The sequence below is a fragment of the Motacilla alba genome, chromosome 27, assembly GCF_015832195.1.
Source record: "Motacilla alba alba isolate MOTALB_02 chromosome 27, Motacilla_alba_V1.0_pri, whole genome shotgun sequence".
Taxonomy (NCBI): Eukaryota; Metazoa; Chordata; class Aves; order Passeriformes; family Motacillidae; genus Motacilla; species Motacilla alba.
The window spans coordinates 2,891,606-2,909,724 of NC_052042.1; the positions used below are offsets into that span (position 1 = coordinate 2,891,606).

The 18,119-nt window shown below is 53.0% G+C and overlaps 1 protein-coding gene across 1 annotated transcript; it reads left to right on the forward strand.

Moving 5' to 3' along the window:
* Positions 1 to 725: 725 nt before the first annotated feature.
* On the forward strand, positions 726 to 17,229 carry CAVIN1 (caveolae associated protein 1). The gene is made up of 2 exons (XM_038163052.1): positions 726 to 1,493; positions 14,734 to 17,229. Exons 1-2 carry the CDS (start codon positions 1,074 to 1,076, stop codon positions 15,397 to 15,399), a joined length of 1,086 nt encoding a protein of 361 aa, XP_038018980.1. The 5' UTR covers positions 726 to 1,073; the 3' UTR covers positions 15,400 to 17,229.
* The last annotated feature ends 890 nt before the right edge of the window (positions 17,230 to 18,119 follow it).

Genomic DNA, 18,119 nt, shown 5'->3' on the forward strand with positions numbered 1-18,119 from the left:
TGGCACAGGGTCACTCCCAAGAGCTGAACTTTCCTTCTCCACATTCCTGGCATGTTCAGCTGGGTTGTTGCCGGGTCTGTGGTGGCACCTCCCACGTGTCTCCCTGTTTTGAATAATTTGGGGTTTTTACCACTAAATCCATGAGTAATTTGGGCTTTGTTTACAAGCAGTGTCCCATATTTAAAATCTGGTGACCGGACCTGCAGAGGGCTCAAGGATTGCAGAGCTGGGAGAGCTCCTTTAGGGGGAGTGCCCAGCTGCCACACTTCAGGAGGGAATTATCCTTCTTGAGTTAAATCTGTGTGGAGACGTGTTGCACCCTGCATGTTCCATGCGTGCCTCTTGTACATTCAGGTACATGGGAGGGGGCATTCCTAAGATCCAGACTTGTATCTCAGATTCCAGTCCACTTTTCGTGCTGTAACTACTGAATTCAAATTGGAGCATTTCTTTAAATACTGAAATTCAGGCTCTCATAGTCCTGGGGGAAAAAAACCCAAAAGTATTGGCAAAGGTCTGAACTTCCAGCTGAACTTCAGCGTGTGCAGCTGTTTAAACCAGCCTTCAGTGCACACAGCTGTGCCAGATGGGGCTGCTTGCTTCCCACTCTCTTCCCAGCAGCTTCCCGAGCCGTTTACTAAAGGATTTTGTTTTTTCCTCTTGTTACTTCAGCGCCTTTCGACTGAGAGTGAAGAAGGGGTGGCTGCAGTTCCAGAGCTCCGCATTCCTGGCTGGGCTGTGCTTGTGTTCGCATGCAGAGCCATCGTCTCCCCTCCAACTATTTTAATCATTTCAGAAGGGTGGGTCAGCAGGCATTTGGCAGCGGCTCCTTTTCTATAGCCGAGGTGGAGTCAGCCAATGACCTGCAAGCCTGGAAAATTTTGCAGGGCAGTTCCCGTGGCCGGCTGAGCGGGGCTGTGCCATTTGAATTTCAGCACAGACGCTCGCTCACTGCGCTCCCCATTCCTGGCGCCTCTCCCAGCGCGGGGTTTAGCCGAGGCTCGGGCTCAGTTTTCCCTGCTCTCTCCCTGCAGTGACAGCTTCTCCGGGTGAGCCAGGACTCCCGAGCGACCATGGAGGACACCACCTTGCAAATCATCGAGCCGCCCACTGTTTCTGAGACCTCGGAGGAGCAAGCGCCCGAGGAGCCCATCAAAACGGACCAGATCAACGGCGTGATGGTGCTGACCCTTCTGGACAAGATCATCGGAGCGGTGGATCAGATCCAGCTGACCCAAACGCAGCTGGAGGAGAGACAGCAGGAGATGGATAGCGCAGTGACCAGCATCCAGGGAGAGCTGACCAAGCTGACCAAGGCGCACACCACCACCAGCAACACCGTCAACAAAATGCTGGAGAAGGTGCGCAAGGTGAGCGTCAACGTGAAGACGGTGAGGCAGAACCTGGAGAAGCAAGCCGGGCAGATCAAGAAGCTGGAGGCCAACGAAGCGGAGCTCCTGAAACGCAGGAACTTCAAAGTCATGATCTATCAGGTAAGGAACTGTTTCCTGATGTCTTTACATCCTGATAGTGGGTGTTTTCTTTGCTGAGGGTCCTGTCACGCTGCATGTTCGGCCCAGCCCTCTCCCGAACTCCCCAGATTGTCTGGCAGTCCGAACTGAGGCGGGTCCCTGTCACTCTCATTCGTGGTTTAACATTCGCTGTGTGTCCTTAGACAAAGTTTGACAGAGTTGTCCCATTTAACAGGAATTTTAATGCAGATAGGGATCAATCGTGAGTTCCCAGCCCTCAGAACTCACTGCAGTGGGCCAGGAGTAACAAAATAACCTGATTTAACTGCTTAGCTCAACAAAGAGCAATAGTGCTCTGGGATCTAGAAAAGGGGGTGTTGTAAATCCATCTGCCAACGTGCCTTCGACCAAGAGACACCATGTGTATGGCTACGTGGAGACCGATGATATTTCAAATTTGTGACATGCATCTGGTAACAAGTGATAGTAACCCCAGCCTCAGGGTTAATCTGTGCAGCCAGGGCAGATAGAGCTGTCAGAGAAAATCCAGCCCAGCCCCCTGAGCTTGGCAGTGCTCGGGGTGGCCTTTGCTGAGGGCTTGTACAATTCCCATCTTTCTTCTGCATCCTGCAAGCCTTGAACCTTCGTGTTGTTTGGTCTCAATAACAGCTTTGGTGTGCTTGATGTTCACCCCCTGCACTCAGTGTTGGAGTTTTCACTTAAGATTAAACAGGAGAAAGAGAGAGAGAGAGAGAAACACAATTCTGTCAGGTTTCCTGCCTGGAGTTAGTTTTCTGCATCAGAACAACTCTTCTTTGGGCCAGGGGGGAAAAGTGAGTGAAACAGTTAATGCTACAGTTGAAAGCCTCTGGGTTAATAATAGCCAGCGCTAGGAACAAATGGAGAAGCTTCCAGTGCTGATCATGGGAAGAGAGAGAAGAAAAGCAGAATAAAAGGGAGAATGGTCCTTTCTGTGAGGTTTGAGGGCGAGTGGCTCATGTCAGGGCTGACTTCTTGGTTCAGAGCTTGAGCATTTGTTGTTTTAGCACGACTGAAAGGCTGAAAGTCTGTTCAGATCGTACAGGAAACACAACCAGTTATAGCCAGATACATGTGTGTGGATTTATTACAAGCTCTTTGTATCAATCTATCCATGGAAAAATAAAATAGAAGCACTGCAAAATGAGAGGAGTGGAGGGAATTGTTTAAACATAGCATTCCATGTCAGTTACGGAAATAGGTAGGAAGTTGGCAAGGTTCAAGGTCCTTGGGAAGCATCCCAAACATCTGCAGGTTAGTGTTTCATGAGCAGTTTGTGTTGGTTTGCTGTGACTTATTGATATTGAGCAGAGTTTCTTCTTGAATATGAAAAAGCAATCCTGTTTCTAAAGGCCTGGGGCCTGCCCCTGCTGCTGTGGTGAGGACAGAGCAGCTTCGGAAAGAGTCCTTTGGCCAGGGGCTGTGCCAGGGGCTTGAGGAATCATGGAGGTATTAGGGGAAGAAATGATTTGGGATTTGGGATGATTTCCCAGCATGGAATTTAGTGTGATTTGAGTGTCACAGAGCACGGGTAAGGAGTTCTCCAGGTTTGCACCATGTGGAATGGATCTGTTTGTGCCCTCATGGACGTGCTGGCACTTCCATGGGAGTGGAGCAGACCCAGCCCCGGAGGAAAAGCATCCAGCGCTGGGGTCCCCCCTGGGGGTTAGCTGAGCAATTCACTGTGCTTCCCTAGCCCTGTCTACAGTTAAAACCAAATAATTACAAAATAACTCCCGGCTAATTCCGTTTCTCACTTCTCAGACCCTCACCTACCGAGGTGTCTGGTGGGTACCTTGCTGCTCATGTCATTAATTCTGTGGTGCTGAGCACATTCTCTCTCCTCTCTGACTCAGGGAAAGCTCCTTTCCCAAGCTGGGGGTGACTCCTGTGTGTTTCCAGTTGCTGTGGCAAAAAGTCCAAAGATTTATTAGTCTTTTCTTTTGGAGAACAAGAGATAAACTCATCTTAGAGATGTAAAAGTTTCCATAATTTCTTACAGCAGCGTGGCTGTTTTCGGGTGAGAGATCCGAGCAGAGCAAGAGTCCTGCTCTAATAGGGTTCAATATTCACAGTTCTGCAGCTGGATGAAATAAAAGAGGTAAAGATAAATGAGCTCTTTGCTGGTTCTTGATGTTTGATTTTTCTCTCAGCATTGAGTCCTGAGGTTTCAGCCGTTGTGGAGGAATTATTTCAGGAGTGCAAATGAAACCTTTTGCACCTCAGAGGGAAGTCAGACTGCCTGTGAGAATTGTGTTTTGCTCACTGTAGATTAGGAGGAGATGAAAACCAAATTTTTATCAGGGAAAGCCTGACCTGTGGCATGATCCTGAGCACATCTGCTAGGGTGGTTCAAAATTTGGGGGAGAAAGTGCAGGGCTGGATATCACTGCCATGTGCTGGCTGAGGGGAGGTAGTGAGCAGAACATTTACAGGCATCACTCTCAGTCCCGTCCCTGCGTGGGTTTTCTCACTTGCTTACCCTCTTTGAGCTGATTTTGCCAGGAGCTGGTCTGATTTCTGTGTTGAGAGCTTTCCTATAGATTTAATGCAGGGAAATAAATAAATTCTTTAGAATAAAACTCGAAAACAACCATACCCCTCTAAAATGCCCCAGCTTTCTCTTTTGAAAACTTGCAGAGCCAAAGCAGAGGTGACAGCTTTGACAGGCCACTGTGCACGCAGATGTTCAGTGCAGAACTTACCTTCCTAAAAAGCCTGATGTCAGTGAGTGCCTGCACTGCTCAGCAGCCCCTGGGAGCAGAGCTCAGAGCTTCCTTTGTGCCTCTGTCCCGGGCTCCTGTCTTTCAGAGAAATAAGGACACCAAAAAATTCCGTGAGAGTGGTTGCTAATAAAAACAAACTAAAGTGACTTCATCCCAAATCTCCTGCTTTTAGGATGCTGGACACGGGGCTGGTTACTGCAGTTCATGGTTAAATAATGGATGTCCTGTGCAAGCAGCTACTGCTCTAAAACCACACTTTGTGCCGTGTTCAGCACGTGGCAGTTTATGTAAGCTTGGCATTTTCCTCCAGACTGTTTTTGACAATTCAACTTATTCCTGCAAATGCCAAAGGCTGATTTTGTTACAGCCGGACAAACCCCTGCAGCACTCGGCGCTCACACAGAGTATTGAGTTTCCAAAGTGTGCTGCTCCTTTATTTTGAGCTCGTGTGGGCTGAGCTCTGGGGATGTGCAGTGTTTTTGTTGGGAAGAGCAGCTTTGTCCGAGGGGTTTGAGTGCGTGCTCACCGTGAAAAACGTCAATCACTTGTTTTTTAAATTTTAGAAGTTTAATAGTAATGAAATGGTTATAAAAATAGTAATATAGTTAGAATAATAAAAATTTGAACAATTGAGATTAGGACAATATGAGACAATATGAACAAAGAGTTATGAACAGTCCAGTGCCTTTTCTGGACAAAATAAGCCCCAAAAAGGACCCCAGTTAACAGAGGAGTAACCCTTAAAAGCAACAACCTGTTGCATATTCACACACCTCATACATGAGGCATAAATTCCATTCAAACAAAGGATTCTGTCTGGTCAGTGTCACCTTCTTCCTCTGAATCCTGATGGTGTCTTCAGGGCTGAGCGAGGTGGGAAGAAGTTAATTTCTTCTGATAATGGGGCAATAAATTCTCTTTCTCTGCAAGATTGAGGTGTCTGTGGCTGCTATCTTGGTGCGAATCCTTTCTTTAGAAAAAAAAGTATCCTGCATAGCATAGTTTCTATTTTAACATTGTGTTATAACCTAAAACTATATTTAAAATTAATACATCAAAACTTTCTAACATAACACATATGATATTCATTTTAATATTTGCAAAAAGCCAATCATAAAACACACATTTTTCATGCTCCCCACGCTGTCCTCTTGGGAGGCTCCCGTGGGGCTCATCTGCTCTTCAGGGGGCTCTGCTGGCTGCTCTGAGCTGTGTGAGATGTGAGTTGCTGTTGGGAGAGCAGGATGGGACCTGGATCCCAGCCCTGCAGTGTTGGGTGGGTAGGGCTGGGCATGGAAATATAAATAGCCCAGCCTGGCTTTGTGCTGGCGTGGGCCTTATACGGACGGGAGACTGTGCAGGGAGAGGAGGAGGGGGAGATTTCAAACCCACACATTACTGAGACAGATTCGGGGGCCAGACCTGAACTGCCTCAGGTTTGGGTCTGTGCTCCTCAAAAGAGTGTGGAAAAAGACATGAGCTCAGGGAGCTGAGGAGAAGCACGGGGCAGGGACCCCAGGGCATACAAACCCACTGCCCTCGGGCCACAGCCTTTCCCCACCGCCCAAACTGAATGGCAGCTGCCCTGAGCTATGGTTTTGTTTCAAATTAATCATTCAGAAACTCATTCATGATGAGTTCAGTGGCAGTGGAGCATTGAGAAGAGCCAGGAGGATCCCAGCTCTGAGGGACAGCCTGGGTGGGTGACGTGCCTGCAGTTCAGTGCAGCCTGCCCAGCTGCCAGCATTAAAAAGTAAACAGGAATTTCCAAAGCAATTTTGCTGGCAGCACTGGGATAGTGCTGTCAGGCACCAGGTACCCACAGGGTGCTTTTCCTACAAGACCAGCTGGCTCTACGTGGCTGAGAGCTCTCTGTGCTGGAACAGCCATCCCTCTTCCCAGGGGGTCACAGCAGGGATTTGCACTGCAGCAGCCACTGTATTCATTTTCTAATAATACTTTAAAATAAAAAGCAGGTTTCGCTTTCACTGCAAATCCAGCCAAAAGCAGCTCCTGTCAGTGCTGCCTCCATTGCAGGGGGACCACATGAACATCCCAATGTACAAACACCTTGCATGTTCTCTGCATATTATGGAACTGAAAGAGTTTCAAGATAATAATTCAGAGGAGACTGAGCCTTAAAAAAAGTCAGGATGTTAATAGCTCTGACTCTTTGTCGGAACTCAGAATGTCCCACAGACATTCTCGGACGTTCCAGACCCAGGTCAAAAGCATCTGAGACCCTGGCATGCAGCCAGAGACCCCTGTGGCTTTGAACCTGACCCATGGAACAGTTTACCAACTTTGCAGGAAGAACAAGAAGTCACAAAAGTTTAGATATTGTAGTAGAAGTAGTCACGAAGTAAAGGGTAGGATTTCTGAGTGCTGTACAGGGGGGTTTTAGGCCTTGTACGCAGGGGTCCAAGTTTTGTACAGGGGGGTTAGGAGATCTAAGATGGAGGGACTTGGGTGTGCCCTGTCCTCTTTCTTTCTCCTTCCTAGCCTCCATGTCTTTGGTGATGTTGGCACTCACAGATTGGTCTAGAGTAGAAAGTCACCATTCAATATAGATAGTAGGCATTGGGGAAAAAGTATAAACATGTAGTACGTAATATATGATATAAAAGATGGCACCAGCCCCTTGGGAGGGCAGTGTGCCTTTGTCTGACCTGCTGAACGGGCCACAGCAGTTCAGGAGAAAATCTTGTAGATAACCAACAATAAACAACCTTGAGACCGGACAACAGAAGACTACTGAGTCTTTCTTCGAAGGCACGGGTTGGAGGAGGGACTTTTCCATCTTTTGGGGTCACCCCAATCCGGGGGTGAAACCCCACAACTCTTAGGATTTCTTTTAGTGCAGATCACCAGTCTACCAGTAGACAGCTCTGGAGCATGGATTTCTCTGTTGCAATCTAGTATCAACTGCATTAATATTTCATTGCTCAGCTATTATTTATAAGCAGCTGGTGCCAGAACTGTTTGCTTTGCTAAAATCCTTTCACCATTATAGTTCCAGGCTGAGCTGTGCAGCCATAAATTGTCTCAGAGCAAAGGGCCAGAGGCTGCCCAGCCAGTGGGACAGGGTTAGAGTGGATGAGTAGTGGCTCATGAAAACAAACCCAAGGTAATATCCCTTCTATCACCAATTCCTCCTTCAGGCCTCTCGTGCACAACCCAGAAGGCACAGCAATGACTTAGAAACTATTCAGCAACAGGCTTAGCCCTCTTTTATCCCATTTGGGATTGTCCTCTTGATTCTTCAGGATCTCCTGTAAGTCACAGGGCACCTTAAGAATTGTGGGTCCACTGTCCAGCTGTGAGACAGACAAAGAGCAGAAACAAAATGTGCCGTATCAGTAAAGGAAAATCAAATATTTAGAATAAAAAGTCTCAGGATGTTTAGTCTCCAGCTTTATGTGAGGATGCAGATGTCAGTGTCTGCAAACGATCTGTAATACAAACCCCATCTTTGCTGCTTTGCTGTTCAGGAGCAGCTCCGGAGTCATCAATCAGCTCAGACAGATTTGTCCGGGAGGAGTAGATCTGAGAGCACAGCCAGAGGTACAAACAGACTGATACTGGCATCAAAACTTCTAAATGCTGTCAGAGGGGGAAAAAGCTCCTTTTCACTCTCAATCTATTTACTTCTCTGTTTCCTACAGCTCTCCCTCTCTTCTGACTCACTAAAGGCAAAAGCATTTTTCCAGCCTCCTCCTCCTCTCCTCACCCTCCCTCTCTTCCTTTGCACCAGCTCTGGTGCCTGTCCCAGGCAGCTGCTTCTCACAGCTCATGAAGCAGCTCCAGCTTTTCAGACACAGCTTCCAGGACACAGGGTAACTGGATGTGCCTGACAGAAAGAAGTGCCAGGCAGATTGCACAACACTCAGAATTACAGAGGCTGGGAGGACTCTGCTAGTCAGAGAGATGCTACTAGAGAATAAACTATTTATCCCTCTAACATTTACCTAATCCCAACCTGATTTGCTTTCTCCCCTCATATTTTGGATCTTTTTATCTCAGCAGTATTCCTTGGTGACTTCTTACTGCAGGACTCAACAGTGTCATCTCTAAGGCTTGAGGCTTCTCTTTTCATGAACCTCTTGGCACTATTGGACACAAACTTTGTCCAGCCCTTGGAACCCAGAGTCAAGGCCATGCCTGGCTTTGCTGTGTCACTGGGTGCAGAGATCTGGGAGCTGCTGGGAATTATCTGGCGCTGGTTTAGGGTAAGGTCAGTACGTGACAAAACCAGCGGATAGAGTTCTGGAGTTGCACCCGCCCGTTTCACTCTCTGCAGCTCTGCACTTCAATCAATTAACACAGGGTTTAAAATCACCAGCCTTTTTTCATGATCTTACACTTACAAGCAAACTGAGTTCACTACACCACAGCAAAGGGAGACATGTCCCCAACAGGTGACACTGAAGCCCTGAGATCATGAGCAGTCTGGCCCTGTGGCAGTGTCAGTGGGGATGTGCCTGAACCCACAGAAGGGGTCCTGTGTCTCCTGGGGCCTTCTGAATCAGAGACAGACACTCTTCCTTCTCACAGAACTTTGCTGACTCTCTTTTCTGTCAAATTCTGCTCCCTGGCTTCTCCCTTTACTAAAGCATTCCCCTGTGCCTTTTCTCTCTGCCTGTTCTCGTGCTAACCCGGATCCCTGTTGTTCTCAATCAGATTCCCGGAAGGAACAGGTAAGTGTTTCCATTGTGCTTCCTTTCCCCGGCCATTGAAACGCAGTTTTCCTCATCTTAGCCCGAGAAGATGCCACGGGTATGCCTTGAGTCTTCGCCAGGGACTGCCCTCTGAGCCCACCCCGTGGAGACAGGCCCAGGGCAGCAGAAGACACCTGAGGAGGCAGCACTTTAGGGCCTCGTCAGCGGCACCCCCTGAAGATCACTCTGAACCTCTTCCGAAGCTCTGGGAGCTGCTGATTCCGAGCCTTTGCTTCTCGCCTGCTTGGGGCTGCCTGGGGCTCTCAGACCTCCAAGGCTGATCCTGCTGCTGACTAATGTGCTTGCTGCATGAGCGTGGGTGTGCGGAGCTGGGATTTTCCCTCAGGAGGAGCTGCTGGGTGGCTTGCATGAGAAAGGGCGAGTGGGCTCTGCTGGTGTCTGCTGTGACTGGGCAAATCCCACCTGTTCTTTGAGCTGCCATTTCTCCCCGTTAAACGCTGGAACACCCACCTCCTCAGGCTTCTTGTGAGCATTAGTTTGTGATTGTGATGTGGTTTGAAGTTGTTTTAAACAGGTAAAACAGGCAGAGAGCACAAACTGTGACATGAACTTCCAATGCTTCGGGCAGCCCCTGCAGCATCTCCCGTTTCTGTCTGGCCACAGCCCCTGGGGCTGCTGGCTCGGATCAGGTCCTGCACACACTGGAGTGGTGGCTTTACCTGCTGTTCGTGTAACATCAGAGGCCACAGTGGCCTGTTGCCTTCCTGTCATTGTGCAGCTACTGGATAAAACACCCCAAGCTCCAGCTGCCCTTTGGGGGTCACCCAGCAGCGTGTGCAGCACTGTCCAGTGGCAATGGCCTCTTGGGAGGACAGGAATAGTCCAAGAGCCAGGTGAAGGAGAGCTAAGTCCAGGAATTGTGGTCTCTGCTCAAAGCTGCCAGGGAAAACTTCTCCTTTTTAAGGAGAATAGGAGAATGTCAGATGTAAGAAAAGCCTCTTTTTTGTGATCTAGCAAGAAAAACCCCAAAATCTAGCAATTTCAGTCTCCACAGAAAAGGTCTGTTCCACCAAGGCACTGGAGAGGAAAGCAGGGCCCCCTCTGTGCAGGGTATCTGGACACTCCTGAGCCCTGCTACGTTCAGGGTGCTTCTCAGGCATGCTGTTGTACTCAGGAACAGCTGAGTCCTTCTTCCCATGACACTGCTGGAAGGTCAGCACAAAACAGTGTCCTCTGAGGCCTGGCACAGCAGAGCAGTTATCATGGAAACGGGCGAGCAGAACTTGTTCTCCTCTGGCACAGTTTGACCTGACCTGGGCTGTTTGCTGCCCAAGCTCCTCCTAATCCTCCCCCGGCCTCCCCGAGGCCAGGGCCGGCCAGAGGGAGGGTGCAGGAGGGGCTGCAGCTCACAGAGTGTTGGGATCAGCCCGATTTGGTCATAGAGGAGCCCGGCAATGTGAGCTGGTCGTTTTCAGCATGCAAACATCAACCAAACTCTCTGTTTGTGCTGCTGCAGTCGTGTAAAAATAACGGAGTGAAATGAATTGCAGATGTGATTTGCATGTGCATGTGAGAACCTTCCATTAAACCTTCCAACTGGAGAGCAGAGTGGCTGGGAGTGCTGGGACTCTGTTCCTTACACACTGACTGGGAATGCAGCTCAGCTCTGTGTCTCCTTGGCCTTTTATACGCCAGGGGAAGTGTTTACGTGTGTTGTAGCAACCAGGCTGGTGTCCATGGCCGTGGGCTGCGGGTGACTCACTGCCAGGGAACTCGAAAACAATGTCAGATAAAAGCCCACTCAGGAGAGCCGAGGAGAAGCTGCCGAGGATCCGACAGCTCGGGATTGTTTGAAGTAGGAGGACACAGAGCAGCTGGCAGCCAGCTGCCCTCGGGGCTGGCTGTGGGCACTGGGGCCCCTCTGGGTGCCCACAAAGTCCACAGATGGACCGGCCCAGTGCCAGGGAGCTTCCCAAAGCCCAGCCCATCCCATCCCGGGAGGTCTGTGCTGCAGGGACAATCTCCCTGTCCCTGTCCTGCTGCTGCCTGCAGCTCTGCACTGTACACAGGGCAGGGCCAGAGTTTGCTGCTGCTGCTGCTGGTAACAAAATCTTCTCAAAAATGTTGTTTACCCGCTGTCCTTGTGCCAGCTGGATGCAAGCAGAGAGGACAGAACGGGTTTGCCTCTGCTGATTGGGAGCCAGGTTTTGAACACCCCAACAGGCAGGGATGCCAAGACTCAGGATTTTGGACTCTCCCACTTCAGGATCAGTGTTTTCGGAGTAAAAATAGAATGCCTGGTGTTAAAAATGTGGCTCAACTGGATGAGTCATGAGTAAAATGAAGTGCAGAGAGCATAGTGCCTTGCTCGGACGGAGCAGGGATTTGTGCAGCAGCCAGCCGTGGGCCTGGGATGGTTCTTGATTGTTCCAGTTATCCTCCACTCCTGTGTCTGCAGGCACGTCCTGCCCAAACCAGGCAGCTCTCCTTCCCCGCTGGAGAAACCTCCTGGGCAGGGAGGAGGAGGCTCTTGGTGGCTCTTGGGCAGTGCCTGGGTGCAGGGGGGAGGTACCTGCAAGGGATGCTCAGCAGAACGTGCTGGTCCCCATTAAGATGTGCTGGAGCTGTGGAGGTTCTTGCATCAGCTGTGCTGTGCCTGAACCCACAGGAATGCTCCCTGAATGCAGGTGAGCTTGGACTCTGGGGACTGTCCCTTAGCACACTGCTGAAAATCCTCCAGTGGTCCCCTGGCTGGTTATCTACTGGTCAGATCAGCAGTCAGGGAGGAAGAGGTGGGCTGAGGGTGGGAAATGCAGGAATTATGCCTAGGAGAGAGAGAGAGGCCAGGAGCAGGACATGAAGGGTTTCCCAAACACAGCTGGAGAAAAGCTCTTGGAAACAGTCCCAAGGGGGGAGGCTGGGATCCTCACGTATGGGAAGGGCTGTGCTCCCTCTGTGCCTCTAGGTCTGATCCATGAGGTGCCTCCTGACAGAGGCAACAGCAGAGCTGGGAGCACTGCGAGCAGTGCTGTGGGTGTGGAGCAGGCCTGGCAGAGTGGGAGAAGCGAGAGTGCAGCCCGTGGGATCACAGAGCTGGGCAGCTGCTGCTCTCCAGGTGAAGTGCAGGGTTAGGGAGAGCTGCAGGCACACCAAGAGGGGTCGCTCCCACTGTGCCATGTGTCCAAAGCTGCTGCTGGCCGTGTCTTTGTGGCTGCGAGGGAAGAGCTGCAGGATGCTGCTGAGGCTGCATGGGAGCATTGCTGGCGCAGCCCATCCCACCACATCAGAAAATTCAGTCAAGAGCTGGATATACTGGTGTAGCACGAGGAAAGATGAGGAAAGGTTGTTATTTATGTGACAGACGTGGAGATTTGAGGTGGTGTTTCTTTCTGCAAACACATATTCTGGAGCTCACAAGGGGCTGATAGGATCAGGGTTTGCAGGATATGGCCCATTTCCAGGGACAGCCGTGCCAGGCAAGAGGGGGATGCCTTTGTTCTGGCTCATTGTGTTGCCTCAAAGGGAAGGAAGTGGCTGGAGTTCCTGATGTTCTGCTGGCTGGGCAGGGTCCCTGGGATTTTCTGGGATTGCTCTGGCAGGTGTTGTTGTGGAGAACAGGATCCCTGCCTTCCCCCTGATGTGGGTTTGCCCTGGACTGACCTGGCCCTCTGGAGAACGTGTGTATTGTTTTCTGCTGAAGGGGCTCATCAAATGAAGAAAACACATGTTAGCCACTTCACTTTAATCTCCACAAAGTACATGAGACCTGACCTGTGATGTGGAGGGTGAAGAGCTTCACCCTGCACAGTTCTTTGCTCTGAAGAAAACCCATGAAAGCTCTGCTCCAGCAGGCACTGTGCTTTCACCACAGACGCTGCAGCCCGTGCCATCCTCACTGAGCCCAGTGCTCCATGGAGCTGGCTTTCCACTGCTCACAAAGGTTTTTCCAGGTGCCCTTGTGCTTCCAGAACTTCAGCTGGCCCAAGGACCAGTACCTGTGCTTGGGAAAAAATGAGAAAGCACCTGAGAGCATCTGGATTTCACGCGGGCAAAGCTGTGCTGGAGTCACGTATTTGATGAATTGTGTCACTTCTCCAGGGGTGCAAGGGGAGGCAGGGCTGGGGACAGTGCAGAGGGCTGGGGACAGCACCCTGTCTGCAGGGAGGGCATCTCCTCCAGCCTTGTCCAGGAGCTCAGGCCAGAGCCACAGAGTGGCAGTGACCTTGGTCAGGCAGGGCAGAGGCGTGCAGGGGGACGGTGCTCAGGGTGAGGGTGTGCACACACGCCGTCCCTTCCGGCTCTGAGCGGGACCGGGATGTTCTGTCCCACAACAGCACCAGGAACCCCTCCTCGTGCCTGAGGGAATGACCATCCCCCCGTCCTGGCTCTTGGCACCTGTGCAGCTCCTTCGTGCACGGCTGCAGCGGAGCAGTGGCAGCTGCTGTGACACAGCAAAGTCACCCTGCAGGGTCCCAGGGCACGTCCCCAAGCCAGGGGCAGGCAAATCACTGCCGGTGTTCCAGGGTTTGCCATGCCCTTCAAGCACTTGGGGTACACCAGGGACTGCCCCTTGATTTCCAGTGCAGGACTGGAACCCCATCCTTGCTCTGTTGTGCTGCTGAGAATGGCAGGGCTCAGAATGGCACCTGGCCGTCCTGCTGCCCAGGCTCTTCTCCAAACCTCAGCCCAGCAGCTCTGCATGCTGAGTGCCCGTTCCACACATTGCCCTTTGGCTGCTGCTGGATTCCTGACAGGCTGGTCCTGGCAGCTCCCACCTCTCCCACCCAGCTCTGTAGATTAAAACTGCTTGGGCAATAAATTTCCGAGCGTGAGCTGCAGCCCTGCAGCTGTGAGGCTCAGCACAGTGATGGGCTATTTCCAGCCTGTCCCGGGAACAGGGAGGTGAATCACTGCAGCAGGGACGAATGCTATGTGCTGCTCAGATGAAAACCAATCCCACTCCAGACCTGTGCCCCTCTCCCAGGCACATGCTTGTCCTCTGCCACTGGGATCAGGAACTTGGCTGGCTCAGGCTTGTGGAGAAGCTGAATGAATCCAGCCCTGTCCCAAGCAGAGCTGTGTATCCTGCAGACCAGGCTGTGTGAGTTGGGACCAGTGTCTCCACCATCTCCAGATATGGACTTGGGCAAATTCTCCAACTTATTCCCCAGTGGAGAAATAGGAAAAACAGGGCAGCCTGATGTATCCCAAGAGATGTCCCAGCCCCACATCTGGATCCTGAGGCCTTGAGAAAGTCTGAGTGCAGCCTGGGGGCGGCCAGGACAGAGTGTGCACACTGGTGCTGTGGCCAGACTCTCAGCTCTGGCCGTGCCTCTGCAGCCCTGTGCTGTGCCCGGGCCACGGCTGGACCTGGCCAGGCTGGAGACCCGAAGACCACTGTCCTGGTGGTCCACATGCCCCTGGAGTGAGGGGCTGCGATGGCCAGGCCCGGGATAAAGATGAAACTGGAGGGCACAGGACTGTGACGCAGACAGAGGAAGAAGGGAAAAGGCTCCAGTTTCAGGCTGGGCTGCCTTTCCAGTACTTCTGGCGTCACACATGAGTTTGGAGCCGGCCTAGGGTGAGCAGAGCTGGTGCCTGAGTCCTGGTACGACACAGTCCTAAGCAGATCCTCTTCACAATGACTTGCCAGCTGCAGTAAGGGAGGATGAGCTCGGGCCTGAGGTACCTGGGTGTGTTTAGCTGGGTGGAGGCCGATGTGATGTCTCTGTGGTGCCGTGGGAGGGAGGGAGGACGGGCTGGCTCCAGGGTTCCTGGTGTCTGTGTGTCTCACTGGCTCCGCTCTGTGTCTTGCAGGATGAAGTGAAGCTCCCATCTAAACTGAGCATCAGCAAGTCCCTAAAGGAAGGTGAGAAGCTGGAGAAGGAAGGTGAGGGTGAGGAGGTCCCTGTGGGGGAGGACCATGCGGAGGAGGACCACATCCAGCTCTCCTCAGATGAGGAGGTGGAGATTGAGGAGATTATCGAAGAGTCACGGGCAGAACGCATCAAAAGGAGCGGCATGAAAAGGGTGGATGACTTTAAGAAGGCATTCTCAAAGGAGAAGATGGAAAAGACTAAGCTAAAGACCAAGGAAAACCTGGAGAAGACCCGCCACAACTTGGAGAAGACCCGCCATAATCTGGAGAAGAGGATGAACAAACTGGGCACTAAAATTGTGACTAACGAAAGGAGAGAGAAGATGAAGAGCTCTCGGGACAAACTGAGGAAGTCTTTCACCCCTGACCACACCATCTATGCCAGGTCCAAGACAGCCGTCTACAAAGTGCCACCCTTCACTTTCCATGTCAAGAAAATAAGAGAGGGTGAGGTGGAGGTGAAAGCCACAGAGCTGGTGGAGGTTGGTGGAGAGGAAGGAGAGAATTCAGATCTGATGCGTGGGGAAAGCCCCGACATGCACACCCTGCTGGAGATCACGGAGGAGACCGACGCGGTACTGGTGGACAAGAGCGACAGCGAGTAGGACAGGCTGCAGAGCACAAGGGTTGTGACGACAGCTGAACACCATATCACTCACATTTCGAGCTCCCCCTGCCCTGGAGCCCCAGGGAAGTGTACACAATGCATCCTTCTTACCCTGCAGAGCCGATGCCGATCCCCTGCCTGCTTGTACAAGGTGTATTTTATATTCTAGTTTTAGCACATAAACATTAGGAACACGGAACTGTTTTTCTTACACTACTAAATCACCCTCGGAGACCATTCCTGCTGCAGCCTTCTTGCCCCACACCTGAAGATGTGCTTTGAGTGACAGGGCCCTGACCCAGCTGGAGAGTGCTGATCCCAAGAAGCTGTAAAGCTGAAAGTTCAAGAGTCCTCCACAAGAAAAACCTGGTGTCAAGAAAGCTTCCTGCAAGTAGCCCACCAACCCACACCACCTGGTCCCTATGCCAGGCTGTGCAGCCACTCCACAGGCAAGAAGACTCCCAGCACCCAACCCGGCTGCTCCTTCGGGGGACCAGAGGAACTGGGATGCAGCCGGTGCTCGGGAGGGAAGAGCTGAGCAAGTCCTCTTGCTGGGCAGCACGTGGCAAAGCTGAGCTGGCGTGGGGCAGGCAGGGCTGCTCCTCTCTGCCCTCCCAAGGACTGGGTGACCTTTGCACAAAGCCACCCTGCAGCTGGGCCTGAGGGGTGTCGCACAGCTGGGCCCACTGCTCCTCCCCGCCGTGCCCCGGGGCCGTGGCAGGAACAGCACAAGATGCAGGCTTCCCACACGGGTCAGGGATCTGCCAGAGATCTGTGAGGAGTCCCAGGGGCAGGGAGCAGCGTGGAGCTGGGGTGCTGGACCTGCTCCCTGCACACACAGAGGTGGTGGCAGCAGGCAGTGGGGTCCACACTTGGTGCCCTGGGAGAGGGGGACACTCAGGCAGCGATGCTGGAGCAGCTGCCACAGCTAGGGACTTGTATCCAGAGGGATATGGGATGCACTGCTGCCATGTGAGGCTCTAGACCATCAGAAAGAGCCTTGGCACCTGCCCAGCACCAGACCTTGAGCATTTCTGAGCGTCTGCTTTCTGCAGGGGTCCTGGCACAGCTCAGGCTCATGCCCATGCCCACGCCCATGTCCGTGCTTTCCTCCCCGTGTCCTGCTTTCTGCAGCTTCACTCCATGCCCTGAGCGAGGCAGCACGAAGGCAGCACACGGTGGCTTGGGGGCTCAGCCTGGCTCAGCCCAGCCTGGGCTTGTACGCCCAGTCTTACATCCTGAGCCCCCCTGCAAGCCCCAGCCTTGCATTCCCCATCCCGCTCCCCCAGCACGAGGCTGCTGCTGTTCACATAACCCAATATATAAACTTGCTTTCCCTTTAAGAATCCTTTTCCTTCAAATTGTCCCGGCCTCGGGGTCCTGCCACAGCTTCCCTCCCCACAGAAGGTGTGACCGGTCGGTTCCGTGTGCCGGCTGCAGGCAGCCCTGAGACACTGGTGGCCCCGAGGCTCCCGGTGTGGGGAGGCACTGGCCAGCCGCTCTTGGCTGCAGGTGGTTCCCAGCCCAGGGTGACCTGCCCTCACAGAATCCCCTGTGGGCTGCGGGTGGTTCCCAGCCCCGCGTGGGTCCCAGCCCAGGGTCACCTGCCCTCACAGAATCCCCTGTGGGCTGCTGGTGGTTCCCAGCCCTGCGTGGGTCCCAGCCCAGGGTCACCTGCCCTCACAGAATCTCCTGCGGGCCCACAGGCAGTTTTCACGCGGGTTTCCTCTGAGCTGCGGGGCCGGGGCGGCAGAAGCCCGGGTGATCCTCGCCTGTCCCTGGCTGTGCCCAGGCAGCAGCGCAGCAATAAAGTCTCTTTTGTAAACCACCAGTGTGCGGCCTGTCCGTGGCACCGGGTGCTGGGGAGGGGCTGCCACACAGGGACTGATCCCCACAGCGCTGCAGCAGGAGCTGACGCTGAGAGCCCCACAGGGATCCATCCCCTGAGCTTCCACGATCCACAGCCCCACAGGGATCCATCCCCTGAGCTTCCAGGATCCACAGCCCCACAGGGATCCATCCCCTGAGCTTCCAGGGGATTGATCCCCACAGCCCCACAGGGATCCATCCCCAGAGCTCCAATGGGATCGATCCCCACAGCCCTGCGAGGATGATTTCCAAAGTCCTATAGGATCCACCCCCACAGTCATATAGGATCGATCCCTAGAGCCCCACGGGGACCCATCCCCACAGCTTTAAGGGGATCAATCCCCACAGCCCTAGAGGCTGATCCCCACAGTCCTATAAGATCGATCCCCACAACCCCACAGAGACTGATCCCCACAGCCCCTGGGGGACCGATCCCCACAGCTCCACAGGGGCTGATCCCCACAGTCCTAAAGGATCGATCCCCACAGTCCTAAAGGATCGATCCCCACAGACCTACAGGAATGATCCCCACAGCCCCTGAGGGACCGATCCCCACAGCCCCTCAGGGATCCATCCCCACAGCCCCTCAGGGATCCATCCCCACAGCCCCACAGGGACCGATCCCCACAGCCCCTCAGGGATCCATCCCCACAGCCCCTCGGGGATCCATCCCCACAGCCCCTCGGGGATCCATCCCCACAGCCCCTCGGGGACCCATCCCCACAGCCCCACAGGGACCCATCCCCACAGCCCCTCGGGGACCGATCCCCACAGCCCCACAGGGACCGATCCCCACAGCCCCTCGGGGATCCATCCCCACAGCCCCTCGGGGACCGATCCCCACAGCCC

What these genes read in the sequence shown, in the direction of transcription:
- CAVIN1 (XM_038163052.1), top strand. Translation starts at nt 1,074, where the DNA reads ATGGAGGACACCACCTTGCAAATCATCGAGCCGCCCACTGTTTCTGAG. An exon ending in TCAAAGTCATGATCTATCAG is followed by an intron (nt 1,494 to 14,733) that starts GTAAGGAACTGT and finishes TGTGTCTTGCAG; the next exon opens with GATGAAGTGAAGCTCCCATC.